The 20,959-nt window shown below is 58.5% G+C and overlaps 1 protein-coding gene across 3 annotated transcripts; it reads right to left on the reverse strand.

Annotated features, from left to right (window-relative positions):
* Positions 1-345: 345 nt before the first annotated feature.
* Positions 346-20,841, reverse strand: LMNB2 (lamin B2). Of its 3 annotated transcripts, none has more exons than XM_073803515.1 (12): positions 20,536-20,841; positions 12,073-12,209; positions 7,616-7,772; positions 7,408-7,533; positions 5,672-5,842; positions 5,434-5,559; positions 5,084-5,304; positions 4,715-4,988; positions 4,529-4,636; positions 3,894-4,013; positions 3,599-3,755; positions 346-2,988 (listed from the first exon to the last, which is right to left on the reverse strand). In XM_073803515.1, exons 1-12 carry the CDS (start codon positions 20,821-20,823, stop codon positions 2,750-2,752), a joined length of 2,124 nt encoding a protein of 707 aa, XP_073659616.1. In that variant the 5' UTR covers positions 20,824-20,841; the 3' UTR covers positions 346-2,749. The 3 variants fall into 3 exon arrangements, with proteins under 3 accessions (XP_073659616.1, XP_073659617.1, XP_033710760.1); XM_073803516.1 differs by lacking the exons at positions 12,073-12,209; positions 20,536-20,841 and adding exons at positions 10,488-10,626; positions 11,485-11,602; XM_033854869.2 differs by having other exon boundaries at positions 2,879-2,988; positions 3,599-3,712; positions 20,536-20,839.
* Between the last annotated feature and the right edge of the window lie 118 nt (positions 20,842-20,959).

The following is a 20,959-nucleotide window of genomic DNA, read 5'->3' on the forward strand; positions in this document are numbered from 1 at the left end:
AAGGGCGGACCAGAGTCGGTTTCCCGTGTAGGACTCCGGGGAGAAGGGAGGGACACGGGGCCTGAGGCCCGCCCCTCCGCGCTCAGGCTCCGCCCCGCCAAGGGTCCCTCCGCACTTGCGCACGGGGCGGTGGGAGCGTCTACACTGTGCCTTGGGCTCTGGGGCGGGGTGTTAAACCAGGGCGTCACGTGACCAAAAGCACTGCGGAGTGGCAGTGCATCAGGTGGGAAAAGAATGCAGAAAACTAGGGGGCCGCGGGGTCAGAGGGTAGGATCCTAAGACACCCGCTTCACTAGGGGCTGGGGCTCCTGCTTCAGCAGCCTGGCGTGGAAGTAGACTCAGAGGGAGAATTTAAAACCAAAATGTTTATTGGAGTGTTGTATAAAAAAGTTTCCAGTCATAAAACGTGTATTACAAATCGGAAAAAACAAAAGACCACACGTTTGGCATGCATCGTAAAAACCACCAACAGATCTCTGAAACGTGTCCAAACAGCCGAGTTCTTGAAACCGAGCCCACTAGCGTGTAGTGCTGATGATCCCTTTCGGGCTCAGAATTAAGACCTTTCCAGTAGCTTTAATGTCCTTGAGGAATGTCAGTCCCAGCTCGGATATGCTGATATAAATAGAACTGCTGGGTAGACGGTGTGGGTAAAAAACGAGCCCAAGTCTGAGCTTGGCTGCTGTGGCAACAGCTGAGCGCCCAGACCGCGGGCGGGGAGCGGGGGGAGGCACTGGTGTCTCCCAGGGGTTGATTCCTGCCGGCCACATCCCCGGAGGCCGTCCCTCCCCAGGGCTGGGAAGAGTGGGTTTTCTCCGGAAGGGTGCTCCTCATCACATGACGGGGGCTTAGAAAAACGAATCGCTTCTGCATCATTTTAAGTGGCTTAATGTTAAGTATGTTTAAGGACAAATGCAAATTCGATTTCCCAGGCCCTGGCTGACATTGTAACATTGGACTCTGCTCCGTGTTTTCAAATACTTGATTACCAATGACGGTCACCAGCCTCCAGCCACAAGTGGCCACCAGTCCAGTGCACCCTCCCCCCACCAGCCAAGGGCATCCCAGCGCCTGTCTGGGCCACTTCCAGGCTCCACCCAAGATCTCAAGCAGGCAAGAAAATTCATCTGCTGGGAACCCCTACCAGTGAGCCTGGGGGCTCTGCAGGCACTAGGGCAGCCCTTGGGCTGTTTTTCAGGACCTCTGGGCCTGCAGCGAGGGTGGGGCCCTCTCCCTTCCTTCCTGTCCTCGAGCCCAGCCTGCAAAACTGCTTCAGCAATTCAGACCCCAAATTCCAGGACAGACCTCTGATCCCCAGAGACTCTCAAAATACCTTGAAGGATGTAGCCAGTGCAGTTCCCACTTGCTTGAGTGCCACCCAGCCCCACCCTCCCAGCATCTCATCAGGCTCCCCAGACCCTCACGCTCCCTCAGCTCCTGCTACTTCTGGGAGAAGGAAGACAGCCCGCGGTCCAGGGACTCAGGTGGCCACGGAAAGGTGCTCGGACTTAAAGCCAGAGTCTGCAGGGGATTCTAGACTCAGAAGCAGCTTAGTTTTGTCGGCCACTGGCACCTTCCCGGCCTGGGGCTCAGGCCTCGGGCCCTCGTCGCCATGATCGATTCCCAGGGAAAGGAGGCAGGCGGGCTGCTCTCGGCCTGGGGTGGGGGCAGGCCACCTCCATGGCTCAGTATTGCGTCTTTTAAGACTTGAGCTGCGCTTACTGAAAGAAGTTTGCCGTCTGGGGCCTCAGAGCCCACAGAGACAGGCGCCCCAATGCCACCCCTCGGGGGACTGTCCTGGTGACCCTGGCATACATGAGCCCCTGAGGTGGGATCCAGGCAATGTGTGTACTGACCGATGTAAAAAAATAAATATCCATTAAAAAAATAACTTCTGTGTATCTACGTGGCAGAGGCGTCGAAGGTAAGCTGATGCAGGGAGGGGGCGGCCAGGCGGCCAGAAGCTGGACCGTGACATGGAGCCATCCCGTAGGGGTCAACTGGCCCGGGCAGGTCTGTCTCAGGAACACCATTTCAGCAAGAAGTTACAGAGGAAGCCGCGATATGAGTACATGCCCAAGAATACACGTGAGTCAGCGTGCCCTGTGCACAAGGCACGGAGTCGGAGCACGGGGAGTCCAGCGTCTCGCCCTGAAGTCACCCTCCTCCGACGGGAGGGTGGGAAGCGGTGGTTACAGGTGGACATCGTGCTGGAGCCCAAGGCATTTGTTTCCGAATTCGTCACACCTGTCCCCTCAAGGCTTACCTGAGGACAAGTCTTATAACGGATCCCCGTAAGGTGAGGAACTCAGCTGCAGAGAGCCCCAGAAGCGTGAGGCTCCAGCGGCCAGAGAGGGAGCCAGGAGGCCGACCCCACGCACCCCATTCCTGAGAGCAGAGCAGAAACTGTGACAAACCCCAAGCCCAGGCCTGACGGCAAAAGCCTGCGATTCCCTTGTTCGGGCGCTCGGCTGGCTGAGCCACCAAACTTCCACAGGGTGCCCCTTCCCCCCACCAGGTCAGAACCTGGATTCTGAATCTGGTTTTTTTAAAAGCTTAATAAAACAAACAACTATTGGATTCCTACGTGCAGTTCTGCTCTGTCCACCTCAGGCCTCCTCTCCCGCTCTGACCCCAGGCTGCAGCTGAGACCGAAGCGGTGGACGGGCCCCCTGGACTCCCAGCCCAAAGCCCGCTAGCCACTCGGCTCCTGGGCCCCAAACTCAACTGAAAGGTGAGAACGGGGCACTTAACACTCTGGACAGTGGTGATGAAGGGCCCAGGGAAACCCAGCGACAGGAAAGTTCAGCAGAGACCCACCCCCACGCTCTGGCAGTTCACTTAAAAACTCTCTAGAAATGTACCAAGGACTAAGGAAGCCAACGATATAAAAATAGTTTTCAGTGGCCCTGGATAAAGAAAGACGTGTGACGAGGCATGTTCGGTTCACATGACGCGGCAGCCTCGAGAGGTGGTCCTCGGATCCCCCTGCAAGGAAGGACGGCACCAGTGAGGAGGCCAGGAAGGTGGCTGGTGGCCCCAGCCCCCTTCAGGAGGGGCTGGAGCGGGGCAGGGCCTGAGCCACCATGAGAAGCTCAGCTCCCAGCAAGATGACCCCAGCCTCAATGGTCCCTGTTCCAGAACCTTCCATGTCTCCCTCACCTCTGTTCTGAGCTACAGAACACGGTACAATTGTTTCAGACCCCGGAGGGTCTTGCACTTATATCTCATTCAGTGTGGTTCCTTGGCTCCCCACCTTCCCCCCAAAGCCATTATTAAGCCACCAGCACCCCACTCTGGAGGAAACGTGGTAACAGGGGGTTCGCTGAGAACCCTCGGGGCTCCACCAGAGTCACTTTGAGATGCAACAGGCTTTGAACACCCCACTCCCAGGGTGCCCGGGCCAGTACCCTAAGGTCCACACAACAAGCAAGCCCGGGAGGCGAGGGCAGCTGGCTCCATGGCCTGCCTCTGGCTGTGAGCTCTGCGGCCTGGCCGAGCCAGGGCGAGACCTGGGAGGTGCCCAGAGCAGCCACGTAAACAGGGCCCACAAGCGTGTGCACGTGCGAGTGTGCGCGTGCCGCCTGGGAGCCTCTACCTGCTGATGGAAAAGATCCTCCTCTCCAAACTCGGCTGCCTCGTCCTCGCCCTCCTCCCCGTCCTCGGCCTCCCGCGCCACCGAGGACTGCTTCACGGTTCTCATGGCCACTTCCTGTGCAAGACGACACAGCAGCTGCAGACGGCCACCCCAGGTGCTGGAGGCCCAGCCCACAGGCGAGGTGGTCAGGATGCTCGGATGCCCAGGACCCGGCCCAAGCTGCGCTCACGTGCCCTGCTGGCCAAGTCCCCGCCCCAGGAGGGACGCCAGGACCGAGGCAGAGGGAGGTGCTCACCTCCCCGTCAGCATTGACCAGGATGGTCCGGAAGCTCTCGCCCGTGCCCCAGCTGTTCTGGCTCTTCCACACGAGCGTTGACGGGGGGCTGTGAGCCACCCCTGCACCGGCTGCCCATACCTGGGGACACAGGAGGGCCTCCCGGTTAATGTCAGCTCCGGTCCCAGTGGCGTGTACCACCAGCCGGCCCTCTATCACAGGCTCCCTCGATGCCCTGGGTGTTTAATCCTCCTGGCCCTACTGGGTCCTGGCTAGAGATGACAGTCACCAGGGTATGGTAGAAGAGACTGAGGTTCACAGTGACCAGGGCAAACGGGCCAGGCTGGAATCGGAAGCCCTAGAGTCCATGCCTATTGGCTGTCATGTGTCTCACCAGTGCCTGGACAGACAGCCCAGACAGCCTGGACTCAGCCCCACCTCCACCATGGACGCCCAGCACATCACTTAGGCCCTCCCAAGGGCTCCAGGGAAGCCCGGATGAAGAAACACTGGCACACAGGTGATCTGTGACAGCAGGCTGCTGTTCTCAGCGCCGGGGCTCCATCCCTGTAATGCTCTCCCCCCGCACCCCGGTCCCCCCACCCCATCCCAGTCGCACCTCACATCCTGCCCGCTCCCTCTCCGCAGCCACCTACCGTGACCGTCTGGCCGGCCCGCAGCACATACTTCGGCGTGAACTTGTAGGCGATCTCCTCCCCTTCTAGGATCTGCCTCTTGATCCTCCAGTTGCCCAGAGACTGATCCTGGCAAAGGGGACGGGCGTTGGCCCACGTCTCCGAGAAGACCCAGCGGGCTCCCCACGGGCTGGGTGGGGGCCTCACCTTGTCCGAGCTGTTCTTCAGCTGCACGAACTTGCCCTCCAGGTCGATCTCCTCGATGCTGATGCTGCCCGAGGCCGAGGCCTGCTGGGCCAGGCGGAAGCTGCTGCTGCTGGAGCCGGTGCTGCTGGAGCCCGTGCCCAGCGGCTCCTCCACCTCCAGCCGCTTCCGCTTGCTGCGGCCCAGGCGCCCGGACACGGACACGCTGCTGCCGCTGCTGCTCGATGTGGCCCGCGAGATGGTGATGCGCGATGACGGGCTGGGGGACAGCTTCAGCCTGGGGGGCGGGGTCGCGGGGTGCCTGGTGACTCAACCCGCCCGGCCCGGGACAACACGCTCGCCTCACCCCCACCCCCGCCGCGCCGCGCCCACCTCTCCTCCTCGCCCTCCAGGAGCTTGCGGTAGGCGCTGATCTCCATGTCCAGGGCCAGCTTGACGTCCAGCAGCTCCTGGTACTCGTTCAGCTGCTGCTGCATCACGTCCCGCATCTCCGTCATCTCCCGCTCCTTGGCGTCCAGCATCTTACGGAACTTGTCCCGCTCCCCGGCCACGGTCTCCTCCAGCTCCCGGATCCGGTCCTCGGCCGCATTCGCCTGGGGCAGGGTCCACGCGCGTCACAGGGGGAAGCCCGGCCACCTCCGGGCCTCTTCCCCGCACCGACGACAGCGGTAGGGACGACGGGACGGGGCCTGAGGAGGGGTCAGGGGGCTCTGGCCAGTCACCTGCTTCTGGAGGCCGGAGAGCTGGTAGCTGAGGGACTCAACCCGCATGCGGGCCTCCTTAAGCTCCTCCCGAGCGGCGCTGGCGGCCTTGTCGTTCTGGTCGGAGCTCAGCTTGGCGTTGTCCAGCTGCGGGGACACGAGAGTGCGTGAGAGCCCGGGAAAGCCCCGCACGGGGCTGGGTGGGGCTGGGCGGGGCTGGACGCGGCGCTGGGCGGGGCAGGGCGGGGCACACGCGCACCTTGGCCTGGTAGGTCTGCTCCAGCTCCAGGCGGTACAGCCGCACTTGCTCATCGTGCTGCGCCCGCAGCTCCTCCAGTGCCTGGGCCATCTTGAAGTCATACTCCTGCTGCCGGCTGCTGTCCACCTCCACCAGGCGCCGCTCGTGTCGCCGTCGCGTCTCCCGCACCTCCTGGGGACACAGCCGCGCGCTCACCGCCCAGGCCTGCTCACCAGCGTCCTGGACCCACCAGGGGCTGGACCGAGGACACGGTTCACCACTGAAGAGCGGCTGCCCAGCGGTCTCCCAGCTGACGGCCAATCAACACACGTGCCCCTCCACACATGGGAGCAACACTCAGTAATGAAAAGGGGTGAAGCCCTGACACTCGCTACAACGTGGATGGACCCTGAGAACACGAGAGAAGTGAGAGAAGCCAGACACAGGACACGCAGCGTGTGATTCCACTGACGGAAACGTCCAGAACAGGCAGATCCACAGACACAGAGAGTGGGTTCGTGGTTGTCAAGGACTGGGGAGGGGGATGCAGTGACTGCTGATGGGGACGGGGCTTCTATTGGGGTGATGGAATGTTCTGGAATTAGAGGTGATGGTTACACAATACTGTGAATGTGCTAAATTTCATTAAATTAATTGTATACTTTAAAAGTTTTGTTATATTAAAAAAAACTGGAACGCTAATGGTAACAGGTACAGTTTCTTTTGGGGGGTGACAGAATGTTCTGGAATTAAGCAGTGATGGCTGCACAGTTCTGTGAATGGACTAAAAATCCAGTCTAAATTGTAAACGTTGAAAGATTTCTGGTATGGGAATGTTTCAATAAAGCTGTTATTAAAAAAAAGAATTCCTGATGGAGCCCATCCCGGGTGTCTGAGGTCCGAGACAGGACAGCAGTGGGTCGAGACAGTGACCAGCTGACAGATGCCCCAGCCACATGTGCCAGGAGTTGACCAGACAGCGGTGGAGTCAAGGGCAGAGGGGGCAGCCCCAGAGCTCAGGGCCTCAGACGAAGCTCACTCCACAGACCTCAGTCACTCATCTCTGGTACCGGTTTGTGGAACAGTAGGAATTGTTTCTAAAGAAAGCCAAGCATTTACAAAGGAGTGTGGTGGACCCTCAGCAGAATGCCCACCCCGCCCCCAGGCCCGCCTCAGGGACCCTCCCCCCCGCCCCCCCCCCCCCCACGTGGCCTCCTCACGGGATCCCTGACAGATGTGAGCTTCTTCTTGGCGCCCCTGGCCGCTCTGGCTAGAGCGGGGCCTGGCTGGAGCTGGAAGCCGCTCTGTGGCTGCATGGGCACCCTTCCCGCCAGCACTCTTCCAGAGCAGTGAGCGTGGGAAGTGGCCCAGCCCCCAGGGTTCTGTTCTGCACCAGGACAGCACAATGGGCTGTGATGAGGTGGGAGGGCCCAGGGAGCCCCGAGGCCCAGCGATGAGGAGGCGGGGGAGGGTCTGCAGGGGGCTGAATTGCGGCCCTCCCAAAAGGTGTGCCCATGTCCTGGTCCCCAGAACCTGTGAGTGTGACCTTCCTGGACAAAGGGTCTTTGCAGATGTGATTAAGGGTCTCAAGACCATCCTGGATTATCCGGGTGGCCCTAAGTCTGAGGACGAGTGTCCTCGGAAGACACAGATGAGCAGGGGAGAGACAGAGAGTGACGGCCACGTGACGACAGAGGTGGGCATCAGGGTGACGTGGGAAGGAGGGAGCACCCCGGTTCCGCCGGGTGGGGCCCCACCTCCTCAAAGACGTCCTTGCGGAAGGCCAGCTCCTCCTGCAGGCTCTGGCAGCGGTTCTCCAGGTCCACGCGCATCAGCGTCTCCTTCTCCAGCTGCTTTTTGGCCACTGCGTGCCCATCCTCTGCCTGAAGACGTGGGACAAGCAGCTGGTGACGCTGTCTGCCTCAGCAGGCGGTCCTTGGGGGCCTGCAGCCCACCCACAGCTACCTTGGCCAGCTGGGCCCTCAGCTCCACCACGTCGTTCTCCAGGGCGCGCTTGTCGCTGAGAGCAGCGGCCAGCTCTGCCTCACTCTGGTGGAACACGGACTCCAGGTCCTTGACGCGGCCCTGGGCCACCGTCAGCTCGCCCTCCCTCTTCTTTGCGCTGAAAGTCAGGGGCAGAAGTTAGCAGGCAGCCCCGATGCCCAAGACCAACTTCACGTCTGCCTCTGGGCCCCGGGTCCCGACCTAGCATCCCTCTCAGTAGCACAGCCTCACCTCTTGGCACCAAAGGTGCCCCATCTTCAAACACACTCTGTATCAGGGGGACCCCGCCAGCCGCTCAAAATAACCCTCAAGACGTCGGTTTTCATGTCCTTTTCCAAGACTTTTGGGCACAGGAAGGGTCATTTAGAGGAGAACTCTGATTTTTTTTTTAATGTATTATTTATTTACTTTTTTTTTTTTTTTGGCCACGCCGTGCGACTTGCAGGATCTTAGTTCCCTGACCAGGGATCGAACCCGCACCCTTGACGGTGAAAGTGTCAAGTCCTAACCACTGGACGACCAGGGAATTCCCTGTGTATAATTTATTAAAGTAACAAATTAAAACCTCGGCCTGGGGCTTCCCTGGTGGCGCAGTGGTTGAGAGTCCGCCTGCCGATGCAGGGGACACAGGTTCGTGCCCCGGTCCGGGAAGATCCCACATGCCGCAGAGTGGCTGGGCCTGTGAGCCACGGCCGCTGAGCCTGCGCGTCCGGAGCCTGTGCTCCACAACGGGAGAGGCCACAACAGTGAGAGGCCCGTGTACCGCAAAAAAAAAAAACAAAAAACCTCGGTCTTTGAAAAGTCGATCTCATTTGTAAACTTAAGCTATTTTAGGCGGGCTTGCCCAGCTTCTAACAGACAATTATCTCCAACATGAAATATTTAAGATGCCAAACAGACTTTTCTAACACACAACTCTTAAAAAAGGGGGAACATTTCTGAACGCTGCTCTAAATCTCCTTGGGGTTGACAGCTTGCCCACTTCCCCACCAAGGAACTGAAACTGCCTGGCAGCAGGGGGGACAGCCAGGGTCTCTCCCAGTGGGCACTGCAAGAGGTGGAGCAGCAGCCCTGGCAGCCCACCCCCTTCCCTGGTCCTGACAACCACAGACGTCCCCAGGACCATGCCCGGTGTCCCCTGGGGGCCGGACCACCCTGGGTGACAACCACTGGCAACACCACACCAGTTCGAGGGGACGGGGCATAAAGTCCGGTGACTTCGGCCTCCAGGCCGACCCCGTCCTCACAGGAGCTCTGTGCGGGTGTTGCACGATGGCCTCTATGAGGGTCTGGAGGCTTGCAGCCCACATTCCTGAGCTTAAGCCACACAGTCCCGGTTCTTCCACTCACGGCGTGGGGCTGCAAACCCCACATCCCTGGAGGGTTTGGGGAAACTAGAACCATCTGACACATCATTCCTGAAGACCAGCTTCATGAAAAGACCGTCCTCACACTAGAGATACATCTGCCAACACCCCTGTCTCCGTGGAGAACTTTCTCATAGGTGCAGACAGCAGTGCAACGTGCTGCCCTCAGCCGAGACCGGCGCGGTCCGAGGCTGGATGAAGCAGGAGGGGACGGGTGTGTGCGGGGCAAGAGCTGCTGGGCGTGGCCCTTGAGCCGGAGCCGTGAAGCCAGGGGCTGGGCCTCGTCTTTGGCAGGATCGGGGCGTCGGGCAGAGCAGAGTGCAGAGGAGTGAGGTGAGGCGCGCAGGCAGGTCAAGGTCAGCCACAAGGCGAGGGCGACAGCAGCAGAGGGATCAGGAAACGTGACAGATTTCTAGACGTCTTCACCCCATGCTAGGGCTCTGCAGAACAACACAGAATGGTCCAGAAAGCAGGGGTGCCAGCAGCCCTCACTGGCTTATGTGCCTGCTTCTTAACAGCTTCCAGGCGCGAAAGCAGATTCCTCCCCTGGAGCCCTAATTCCGGGAGGATTAGGCGGGAGCACCCGGCCTGTCAGTCCTCCACTTGACCACCTGCGTTTCCATCATCACAGTTTTCGCGATATATTTGGTAGGAAAAGAAAAGCAGTGCTGTAACCTGTCAGGAGGTTCACCTTGCTCGCTGTCACGTGCCACCCACACCTGTCTGTGAGGGCTGCGAGCCGAAGAGCAGGAAGCGAGGCTGTTGGGCAAAGCACCTGTGGATGTGAGTGCCCACAGCCCGGGAAGCTTTCCTCCCAGAGCAGGGGCCAAAGCAAAAGCCACCAGCCCGGGTGCCCAACGGCGGACACAGCTGCTACCCTAAGCTGTCGCAGGAGCCTGGAACACGGCCGAGGGGCTGGGACGGCATCACGACACAGGTGCCATCGATGACCAGGCTCGAGGTCAGGAAAGCCTTGTGTTGTCTGACGGCGTCCACCTTGAGTTTAAATTTAAAAAGGTGGAAAAGAAATGCACCAGGTTGGCCTCGGAGATTCTGTCTGGGCAGAGGCTCATGGAGACTTTCATTTTTCTCTTGAAATTAAATGCATTATCTGCTTTCTCGCCAGGGAGTATCTATGACTCTGATAAGCAGAAAGAAACGTGACCTCTCGGCCCAGACAAGGAGCAACACGCAGGTTAAAGGTGTCTGGGAGGTTCAGGGCCTGAGAGGGGCCGGGGGAATTCCAGAATTCTCCTAATCTTCTCCAAGAAGCTCAAGTCCCTTTTTAATTAAAAAATGTAATAAATTAGGAATTCCCTAGTGGTCCAGTGGTTAGGACTCCGCGCTTTCACTGCCGAGGGCGTGGGTTCAATCCTCGGTCGGGGAACCAAGATCCCGCAAGCCGGGAGGTGTAGCCAAAAGGGGAAAAAAAAAAAAGTAATAAATTGATGGGATACCCAGTTTACCTGGCTGTTTTAAAAGTATACAGATTGCCTTTGCTGCTCATCAAAGACCAGGTGACTATACTGTGCGGGTCTGTCTCTGGGCTCTCTGTTCTCTTCCACGGAGGAACCAGAAACACATCACCAAGTGACAGAAGACAGTCTGAGAAGGCAACACACAGTGATTCTAACTCCAGGACATTCTGGAAAAGGCAGAGCTATGTGGGGACAGTAAAAGGATCCTTGGGGAAAAAAAAAAGGATCCTTGGTTTCCAGGGGTTGGGAGAAAGCATGAGTCAGAGGAGCACAGGGGATTTTCAGGGCAGTGAAACTACTCTGTGTGATACTGTGATGGTGGACGCGTGTCAGTGTACATTTGCCCAAACCCAGAGACTGCAGGACACCAACGGAGAACCCCTATGTCAACTACAGACTTCAGCTAAGAAGAATGTATTAATATTGGCTCTTCGGGCTTCCCTGGTGGCGCAGTGGTTGAGAGTCCACCTGCCAATGCAGGGGACACGGGTTCGTGCCCCGGTCCGGGAAGATCCCACATGTCGTGGAGTGGCTGGGCCTGTGAACCATGGCCGCTGAGCCTGCACGTCCAGAGCCTGTGCTCCGCAACGGGAGAGACCACAACAGTGAGAGGCCCGCGTACAGCAAAAAAAAAAAAATTGGCTCTTCAATCGTGACAAGGCGGCACACCCATTACTGCAAGGTGGTCATCATCGGGGACCCTGGAGAGGGATTTGGGGAAACCTGTACTTTCCACTCATTTTCCTGTAAACCTAAAACTGTTCAAAAACAAAAACAAAAAAAATCTCTATTAATAATAATTTAGAAGTCCACTAATTAGAAAAAGATGAAAAAGAACCCTGCAAACGTGAAGGTGGCAGTCAGCTGCTGCTGGGACTATGAATGGGGACTGGAGCCCGGGTCCAGGCCTCAGTCCTGGTCCCTGCCACGCCAAGGGACCATGGATGACTCCTCCCCACACCTCATCCTCGGCTTCCCCTCTAACCGGAGTTGATGCCAGCCAGGACCTGCTGGGGTCGCCGTCAGCAGGGAGGAGATCTGGTGTCCCTCACGGAGTCCTTTATCTAAACACTCCACGAGTTTACATCACTTTATTCCTTCTGCTACCATCACCACCAGCACCGCCTTGTCCTCCAAATTTCCTGAGCCTTCTACTCGGGAGCAGGTGGGAGACGGTGCTCAAGAACGGGAAGAGAAGGTCACCCGCCGCCCCCGGCTTCCCCGGCTGGGCTCTGTGACCTGGGGCACCCCTCCTCTGGGGAAGGGGAAAGGCACAGGGCTACCAGCTACCAGGGATTCAGTCCCAGGAGAGCTGCTGGGTTTTAACTCTTCCTGGGGCCAAATTATATTGGGGGATAAAGGCTCTAGACGGGGCGGCCAGAGGGCCAGGCCACAGAGGCCGCACCCACCCACCCAGCGGCCCCCAGAACCCACACGGCCCGCTCCCAGGAGGGCTGCCCGAGCCGGCGGCCCCACTCAGACGGGAGCCGCCACCTCGCACAGGGCGACAACCCCTGCCCCGGGCCCCTGTGCGCCCCAGAATCAGGTGACATCGTGCCGGCTGCAGCCCCACCTCTTGTTGGCTTCCTCCAGGTCGGCCCTCAGCTTCCCAGTTTCGATCTGCAGCCGGGCTCGGTCCCGGGCCGTCTCGTCCAGCACCCGGCGGGCATCAGCCAGCTCCGCCTCATACAGTGTCTTGATGCCGCTCACCTGGGGGGACAGCCAGGCCGAGGTGAAGCCCACCCTTCCCCACCAACACGGCTCCCGCTCACCCCGACACTGCCCCACCTGCCCCGGGCCACACCAGCCTGTCCAGGTCACTGGTCCCCATCACTGCCCGCCGCTAGGTCGCACCTGCCAGCTGGGCACACACCTCAGGTCTCCCATCAGCCTCCCTGCCCCGCGCCAAGGGGCACAGGGCCGTGAGCGTGTTTACAAATATCTGGAACCAACAGGACAGTGAGACACCACCTCCCCCCCACGAGGATGGCTACCGTGGAAATGACAGTCGATAACAAGTGCTGGTGAGGTTAGGGAGGAATCGGCACCTCCACGCACGGCCAGGGGATTAAAACAGTACAGCCACCACGGCAGACAATCTGGCATTTCCTCAGATGGACAAACAGAGCAACCACCAACCCAGCAATTCCACCCCCAGGAATCTACCCGGGAGAAATAACACACATCTTACACAAGACCCAGGCGCATGCGTTCACAGCCCCATCACTCCTCATGGCCCCAACGTGGGAACAACCCAAATGCCCATCAGCAGATGACAGATGAACAGAATGTGGTCCCTCCACACATGGGAGCACCACTCAGTTGTGAGAAAGGGTGACGCCCTGACACTCACTCCAACGTGGACAGACCCTGAGAACACGATGCTCAGTGAGAGAAGCCAGACACAGGAGGACACACGGTGTGTGATTCCATCGATGGGAAACGTCCAGAACAGGCAAATCCCCAGGGACAGACAGTGGGTTCATGTCAAGCGACTGGATGAGGGTGAGGGGGTGACCACTAATGGGGCCGGGGCTTCTTTTTTTTTTTTTTTAGTGCAATTCTGTTTTGTTATGTTTTTTTTTGAGATATAGTTGATGTACGATATTATATAAGTTTCAGGTATATGACAGTGATTCGCAATTTTTAAGGGTTATACTCTATTCATAGTTACTAAAAAATATTGACTATACTCCCTGTGTTGTACAATATATCCTTGTAGCTTATTTACTTCATACATAACGGTCTGTTCCTCTTAATCCCCTACCCTATCTTGCCCCTCCCCAAGAAGGGGTTTCCTTTGGGGAGATGGCTGCACAGCTCTAAATATATTAACCACTCCTGAACTTAGAGCAGAGTTTAACTGGGTGAACTGCATGAGACGGGAATTATACCTCAATAAAGTGGTTAAAACACTTTTGGGGGCTGACACAGAAGGCAGAGGGTGACAAGGCAGCTGGCTTTGAAAGTGGCACCATTTCCCACAAAACTACAACAGAGCAGTGAGTGTCTGTGCCAGGGGTCAGAGGTCAACTTAAGGCCTGGGAGGGTCACTCCCCTCCCTTGCACAGGAAAGGCCCCTGAGCTGACGAGGCTCAGGGGAGCTGCCAAGGACCTGCCACTTTGTTGGGTGACCACCATCCCCGTTTGCCTGGGACCGAGGGGATTCCAGGATGTGGGATTTTTGAGGGTTCAAACCGGAATGTCCCAGGCAGGTCAGAACAAATCCAGAAGAGGTGGGATTTAATAGCCAGTCTGATCTCAGACTCCCACCCTCTCTGGCTGGGGCCTGGCTCTCCCACCTCAATCCAGCACTCCTGGTCATTTCATCCCACAGGTAGGGGGGGTATGGGCTCTTAGCCCGATTTCACAAATGGGGAAGCTGAGGCACAGGACAGCACACTGCCCTCTCCTGACCTGTCAAGGTACGGGGCAGAGCAGTCCGCTGGGGGCAATTCCGAGAGGAGGACACGCAGGGCATGTGTCTCTGCCCTCTCTCCCCGCCCATCCAGTCACCTTCCAGAACTTTCCTAACCCCAGTGGAGGGCCTGGCACCTAGACAGGGATCTCAGACAAGCTCTCCGGCCCCACAGGCTGGGTTCCTACTGGGGACCTGTCTCTCCAGCCTCCCCTCATGGCACGAGGGGCGCAGATGGACCAACACGACAGAACATCAAGGTGAGATCAGAACAGAAACTGTTGGGGCTCAGGGGGCAGGAAACCCAGTACGAGATCCTGCATGTGCGCCTGATGCTTATCCACAGTGCACGTCAGCATTAATTTCGACTTTTGAAATATCCCATTAAGATACCACTCATGCGGACCTCCCTGGTGGTCCAGCGGTTAGGACTCTGTGCTTCTACTGCAGTGGGTGTGGGTTCGATCCCTGGTTGGGGAAGTTCCATGTACCACGCGGGGAGGCCAAAAAAAAAAAAAAAAAGGTACCACTCACACCCCTAACCCGGCCTGCCCATGAGAAAACACCAGATGAACCCCAATGGGGACACTCCTGTCCCCACCTCACAGCTGCCAGGGCCCCAGGAACCAGGAAAGGTGGGGAACCAGCACATCCCACAGGGGCCCAGGAGATGGGAGACCTGGATGTCACAGGGGTCCTGAGGGGTCCTGGGGCAGAGAGGATGGTGGGTCAGCTCAGGAGATCTGAGCAAAGCTAAAGTGATGCAGCACTGTCGGAGAGCAAGCTGTGAGACACACTGACGTGAGATGCTGATGGGGACCCAGTACCGCCCTCAACCTTTGTCTATACACCTAACACTGACCCAAGAAGTAAGCTCGAGGGGCTTCCCTGGTGGCGCAGTGGTTAGGAATCTGCCTGCCAATGCAGGGGACAGGGGTTCAAGCCCTGGTCCGGGAAGATCCCACATGCCGCGGAGCGACGAAGCCCGTGCGTCACAACTACTGAGCCTGCACGTCTGGAGGCTGTGCTCCGCAACGGGAGAGGCCGCGACAGTGAGAGGCCCGCGTACTGCGATGAGGAGTGGCCCCCACTCGCCGCAAATAGAGAAAGTCCTCGCACAGAAACGAAGACCCAACACAGCCAAAAATAATTAATTAATTAATTTTTTTAAAAAAAGAAGTAAGCTCGAGCAATTCAAAATACATCGTGCGTTCATCTCTGTGAGCGAGAACGTGGGCGTCCCACTAGATTCCGTGCCCAAGGCGAGGGCCTCACTTGTCCTAGGCCATCTTGGGTGACTCCCGGGGGTCTTGTTAAAGAGCAGGCAGACCTCAGGGACACAGAGGGTCCCGTTCCAGACCCCTGCAATAAAGCGAGTATCACAATAAAGCGAGTCATACGAATTGTTTGGTTTCCCAGTACGTATAAAAGTTATACACAAAAGGACTTCCCTGGTGGCACAGTGGTTAAGACTGTGCTCCCAATGCAGGGGGCCCAGGTTTGATCCCTGGTCAGGGAACCAGATCCCACATGTATGTTGCAACTAGAGTTCATATGCCACAACTAAGGAGCCCGCCTGCCGCAACTAAGGAACCGACATGCCACAACTAAGGAGCAGGCAAGCTGCAACTAAGGAGCCTGCCTGCTGCAACTAAGACCCGGCACAACCAAATAAATAAATAAATATTTTTTTTAAAAAAAGTTATGCCCAGGGAATTCCCTGGCGGTTCAGTGGTTAGGACTCTGCACTTTCACTGCCAAGGACGTGGGTTTGATCCCTGGGAATGGATCTTTATCCCACAAGCCGCATGGCTCAGCTAAAAAAAAAATTTATGCTCACACTATCCTGCAGTCTATTGACTGTGCAATAGCCTTGTGGCAAAAAAAACAATGCACAGCCCTTATTTAAAAATACCTTATTAGGACTTCCCTAGTGGCGCAGTGGATAAGAATCCACCTGCCAATGCAGGGACATGGGTTTGATCCCTGGGCCGGGAAGATCCCACATGCCGTGGAGCAACTAAGCCTGTGAGCCACAACTACTGAAGCCCGCGCGCCTAGAGCCCGTGCTCCGCAACAAGAGAAGCCACCGCAGCGAGAAGCCCACACACTGCAGCGAAGAGTAGCCCCTGCTCGCTGCAACTAGAGAAAGCCTGTGCGCAGCAACGAAGACCCAACACAGCCAAAAAAATATATAAATAAAAAATTTTTTTTAATTTTTTAAATTAAAAAAAATAAAAATACTTTATTGCTAAAAAATGCTGTCACCTGAGCCTCAGCAAGTTGTAATCTTTTTGCAGTAGTAACATCAAAGGTCACTGATCACAGATCACCATAACAAATAACACAAATGAAGAAACTGGAAATATCTGGAGAAAGATCAAAACGTGACACAGAGACCTGAAGGGAACAGACTTGCCCAAGGCAGTGTTGCCACAGACCTTCAATTTGTAAAAAGGCAGTGTCTGTGCAGCGCAATGACCCGAGATGTGTCTGTGCTTGGTTCTCACAGCGTTTTGGGCGTGCGTGCGCATGTGCACACCCATCTGTGTGTCTTAGTAAGGCAATCCTCTACAGCCAGGACTGCAAACTCAGGCCCAGGCGCCAAAATTCCAGCCCACCAGCTGTTTTTGTCCAGCCTGTGGGACTAAAATGGTTTTTATGTTTTCAAATTGGCTGGGTGAAAAAAAAGAAAAAGGTATCTCATGACACAGGCACCCATATGAAGTGCACATTTCAGTGTGTATACATAAAGCTTTATTGTCAGGCAATCTGAGCATTCCTCCATGTACTGCCCGGGGCAGCTTCCCCACCACAAAGGCCGAGCTGAGTGCTCAAGCCTGAAACCATCAGCCCACAAAGCTGAGAACAACTCCAGCCCTTTCCAGAAAACATCTGCCGAACCCAATCGACAGCACTGGGACGATGGAGAAAATTCTATCTAGAGGAGGACGCGCAGATGGCCAATGTCACAAAGGCTCTTTCAACCAGTGAACAGGGGTTCTCCGGGCAGGCCTGTGCCTCCCTGCACTGTGACACTTGGGACAGTCCTGTGGGAGCCCCGGGCACAGCTTGGGCCTTTAGTTCTGTCTTTTCCGGCCGGTGCGGAACGATCGCCGAGCTTGAGGAATCCCAGCAAGTGTGCTGCCGTGGAGCAGCAGGGCTCGCATCACCCGACATGGCCTTTTCCTGGGGCCCCAGACTTACCCTGTGAGGACCCGCCTGCGTCCCAGGGATTGAGAACCACAGCCAAACACCGGCCCTCCCCAAACTCCCAGAGCCCAGCTCAGCTCTTGCTCCCGGGGTCCACCTGGGGAGCACCCTCCGACCCCCGCAGCAATGGGACACCTGGGCAGCAAGGGGGAAGAAAGCGAAGCCCAGAGGAACTCAACATCCGATGCGGAGGCTCCCCGGAGAACCCCCCTCCCTCCCTGGCCCACTCCTGCCCCCTCATCACCCATGATCCTTCTCAAACAGAAATCTGGCCAGCCCCCAAGCCTCCCAGAAACCCTCCAGTGACATCTGCACGTGGCATTCGCCCCATTACCGCTCACCCGGCCAGAAGATGCATCATCTGACCTCCGATGGGAAAGGCCAGAGTCTACAAGCGGCCAGCCCAGGCTCGTGGATGGGAATCTGACTTTTTACCTTGTGCCCCTGGACCCTTCGCATTGATTACAAGCACACAGTGTGCTCACAACATTTTAAACTGCATCATCACAGGATTCCTTAAGTGGCTTCTCAGCCTTGACACTAATGGCATTTGGGGCCAGATCATCCTCTGTGGGGGACCCTCCTGGGCTCTGCGGGGTGTGGAGCAGCATCCCGGCCCCCCCCCCCCCAGTGTGACAACCACAGATGTCCCAAGCCATCACCCAGTGTCCCCTGGGGGCAGATTCCTTCCAGGTGAGGAGCTGCGGAACAGGTAAAGTGCCCTCTGGGAGGCCTGACACACCACGCCCCCCACGCCCTCCGTGCCTCATCCCGCCCGCTCCAGCGTGAACCCTGGCGGCTCCCTGAACCTGCCTGGCCCGCCCATCAAGCCCCGCCCCTCCGTAACCCAGGCCACTTGCAGGTCACTCGCGCCACCCACATGACCACACCACCTCTTGCTCCAGCAGGTTACCGGCTCTCTCCACTGTCCAGCTGAGAGGGGCATTTGTCATCTCACCCCCAAGCTCTAGGACAGCAAGCTAGTGGGAACTCCCCACTCCCGCTGCAAACACTCCTGTCACCTGGGTGGCCCCGTATCTTGAGCACAGCCCTGGGGGATGCTCACCGTGGGGCTGGGCTCCCCTGCATCCCAACCAGCCTCGGCAGCTGCCCAGACACATCCAGTTCCCCAGGCCCTGCCCCTGCATGCACTCTCGAGCACAACATCCATCCAGCGGGGTCCAGCACCCCACGTCCATCAGGCCCACTAGGCTGCCACCCCCAAAGGTCAGCACGGTGGTTCAGCCCGCAGGTGGGACAAGAGGCTGGGGGGAATGATCCCGGGTGCTGACCAGCCTGGCAGGGGGGACCTGGGCCTGCATCCCGACGACGTGCACGCACTGCTGAAGCAGCTGGCCGCGCTCTGAGTCGGACCACTCCAGCCCCATTGCACAGACAACAAAACCAAGGCTCTGGGAGGCTGAGTGACCTGCCCAAGGTCACAAATTAAAAGCAGGTTTGGATCCCGAGCCTTAATCCAATCTCAGGCAACCTGATACAGCCCCACCAGCCACCAAGCTTCTACCCCCCTGGATGCCCAAGCCACACCTTCTGGGACCATCCCTACCCTAGAGACCATCACAGGGACAACAGAACCCACGGGATCCTTCACTTCATCGCTTTTATTCTACAAAACAAATGTGAACTCATTGTGGCCCCACAAACAAGCCCCCAAAGTAGGTATTTATTATTATTTCCAATTTACAGAAGAGGCACTGAGCCCAGAGAAGTTAAGTGATTTGCCCAAGATCACAGAGGGTACGTGGCTCCCAGAAATGACCCCCCCACCTCCCCAGCCCCCTGAGGCTCTCCTCCCAGAAGTCAGTCACTGGGCCCATTCTCCGGAGTGGGAGGCCAAGGCTCAGAGCGCTAAGTGCCAACTTCAGACCATGACTCTTGCACGGGGCCCACAGGGGAACCACATGGCGGGCATCCCTCCCCCTTATTCTGAGGACCTGCCCTGGGGTTGGGGGGGGCGCCAGTGGGAGAAAAGGAGGGCACTAGGTTGGCAGCCAGTCCGGACACACCCCACCCAGGACCCCCAGACACCAGCCCTCACATCCCCTTAGGGGACAGGGCTTGTCCAGCCCCTTCTCCCTCAGTCTGCACCAAAACTTCCCGCTGGTTCCCCAAGAACTCATGCCTCCCCCTCCCCTCACATCCCCCAGGACGGGGCAGGGGCTACCAGACTACTAGGCTCCTGCTAACCAGCCAAGGGGTCCCAGGGCCCAACTAAGGGCCTCCCAAATTTCCCATGGGACCTGGGAGACATCAGATTCCCCCCCTCTGACCCCCGCCCACCCCAGGCCCCGGTAAAAGACCGAACCTCCTGCCTAACCCCACCCCAATCACCGAACTCCCCAGGATTCATTACAGGACCCCTGCAAAGTTCCAAGGAGAACTGAGACCACTGACTCACCCCAGAGACCCCCCTGAGACCCCCCACCCCTCCTCAGGACCCCCTCAGAGGGTCTGAGCCTCCCAGTCTCCCCAGAGACCCGAGAACCTCCCCCGTTTTCTCCTAGGACACCCGAACACCCAGACACATCCCTCAAGACTCCCCACAACTCCCTTAGGGGTGGGGTCCACCCTGGCTCACACCCCATCACTCAGGGGCCCCCTAGAACTCCCCGAATCCCTTGGTGGGCAGAGCCTGCCCCATCTCCCCCTGCCCAGGCAGGCCCCCCCCTTCACTTCCCCAGGCACAACACCCCCAAGGTCCCCTGGGGATCCCTCAGAGGAGGGGACCTGCCCAGTCTGCACCCCTCACTCAGGTCAACCCCCCTCAGGGGACTGGTCAGCCCCAGACTCATGGGATCCGTGAAACACCCAGGAGACCCCCGGTGGGTGGGGACCTGCTCCAGGGTGCACTCTCACTCGGGGCCCCCCAGATACCCTGGGGACCCACCAGAGGACGGGACTCGCCCTAGTCTGCACGTTTCTCAGGGGATCACTCGGGGGGGCGGGGCCGGCGCCAGTCTCCACCTCTCGTACGGGGAGGGGGGGTAGAAACCCCCGGGGAATCCCTCGTGAGCGTCCGTTCTGGCCTCTACCCCTCACTCAGGCCCCCCGAACCTCCCCGGGGACTCTCAGAGACAGAAGCCCGCCCCGGCGTGCACCCCTCACTCGAGGGACCCCGAGATCTCCCCACACCCCTCGATGGGCGGGGCAGGAAACAGTCTCCACCTCTCGCACTGGAGGGGTCCCCGAAACCTGCCGGGGACACTCACAGGCCGGGGCCCAACCAAGCGTGCGACCCTCGCCGGGGCCCCCGAAGCCCCCTGGGGACGCCTCGGTGGGCAGGGCCCGCCCCAGTCTCCCCCTCTCGCAGGGGCGTCCCCGAAGCCCCCCGGGGACCTTGAGAGCCCGGCCCGCCCCAGCGAGAGCCCCCGGCGCAGCGCCCACCTCGCGCGTGGTCACCTCCTCCCGCTCGGAAATCTTGAGCTGGAGCCGGTCGTTCTCCAGCTCGAGCGCGCGGACGCGGTCGATGTAGTGCGCCAAGCGGTCATTGAGCTCGCGCAGCTCCTCCTTCTCCTGCAGCCGCGACAGGCGCGTGGGCGACAGCGGCGTGGCGGGCCCGCCTGCGCGGCCGGGCGGCGGTGTGGCCATGGCGGCTGCGGCGGCGGAGGCGGCGGCGGCGGCGGCTCGGGGTCCGCGCGGCTCGGAACGGCGGCCGCGGCTCGGCGGGCTCATTCAATCCGACCCGCCGACCAAGATGGCGCCCGCAGCCCGCCGCCGCCGCCGCCGCGGGGCAGCCTGGAACTTGTAGTCCGGCCGGCGCCGCGCGCGGCATGGCGGGAGCTGTAGTCTCCCGCTCAGTTTCCCGCGC

Source organism: Tursiops truncatus, chromosome 3, assembly GCF_011762595.2.
Source record: "Tursiops truncatus isolate mTurTru1 chromosome 3, mTurTru1.mat.Y, whole genome shotgun sequence".
NCBI lineage: Eukaryota > Metazoa > Chordata > Mammalia > Artiodactyla > Delphinidae > Tursiops > Tursiops truncatus.

Bases quoted from the DNA above. Each gene is read 5' to 3' on its own strand.
- LMNB2 (XM_073803515.1), bottom strand. From the start codon at position 20,823: ATGAGCCCGCCGAGCCGCGGCCGCCGTTCCGAGCCGCGCGGACCCCGA. The intron at 7,773-12,072 runs GTGGGGCTGCAG...CCTGACTTTCAG, and splicing joins CTGGAGGAAGCCAACAAGAG to CGCAAAGAAGAGGGAGGGCG. The intron at 5,560-5,671 runs GTGCGCGTGTGC...GTGTCCCCGCAG, and splicing joins AGCAGACCTACCAGGCCAAG to CTGGACAACGCCAAGCTGAG.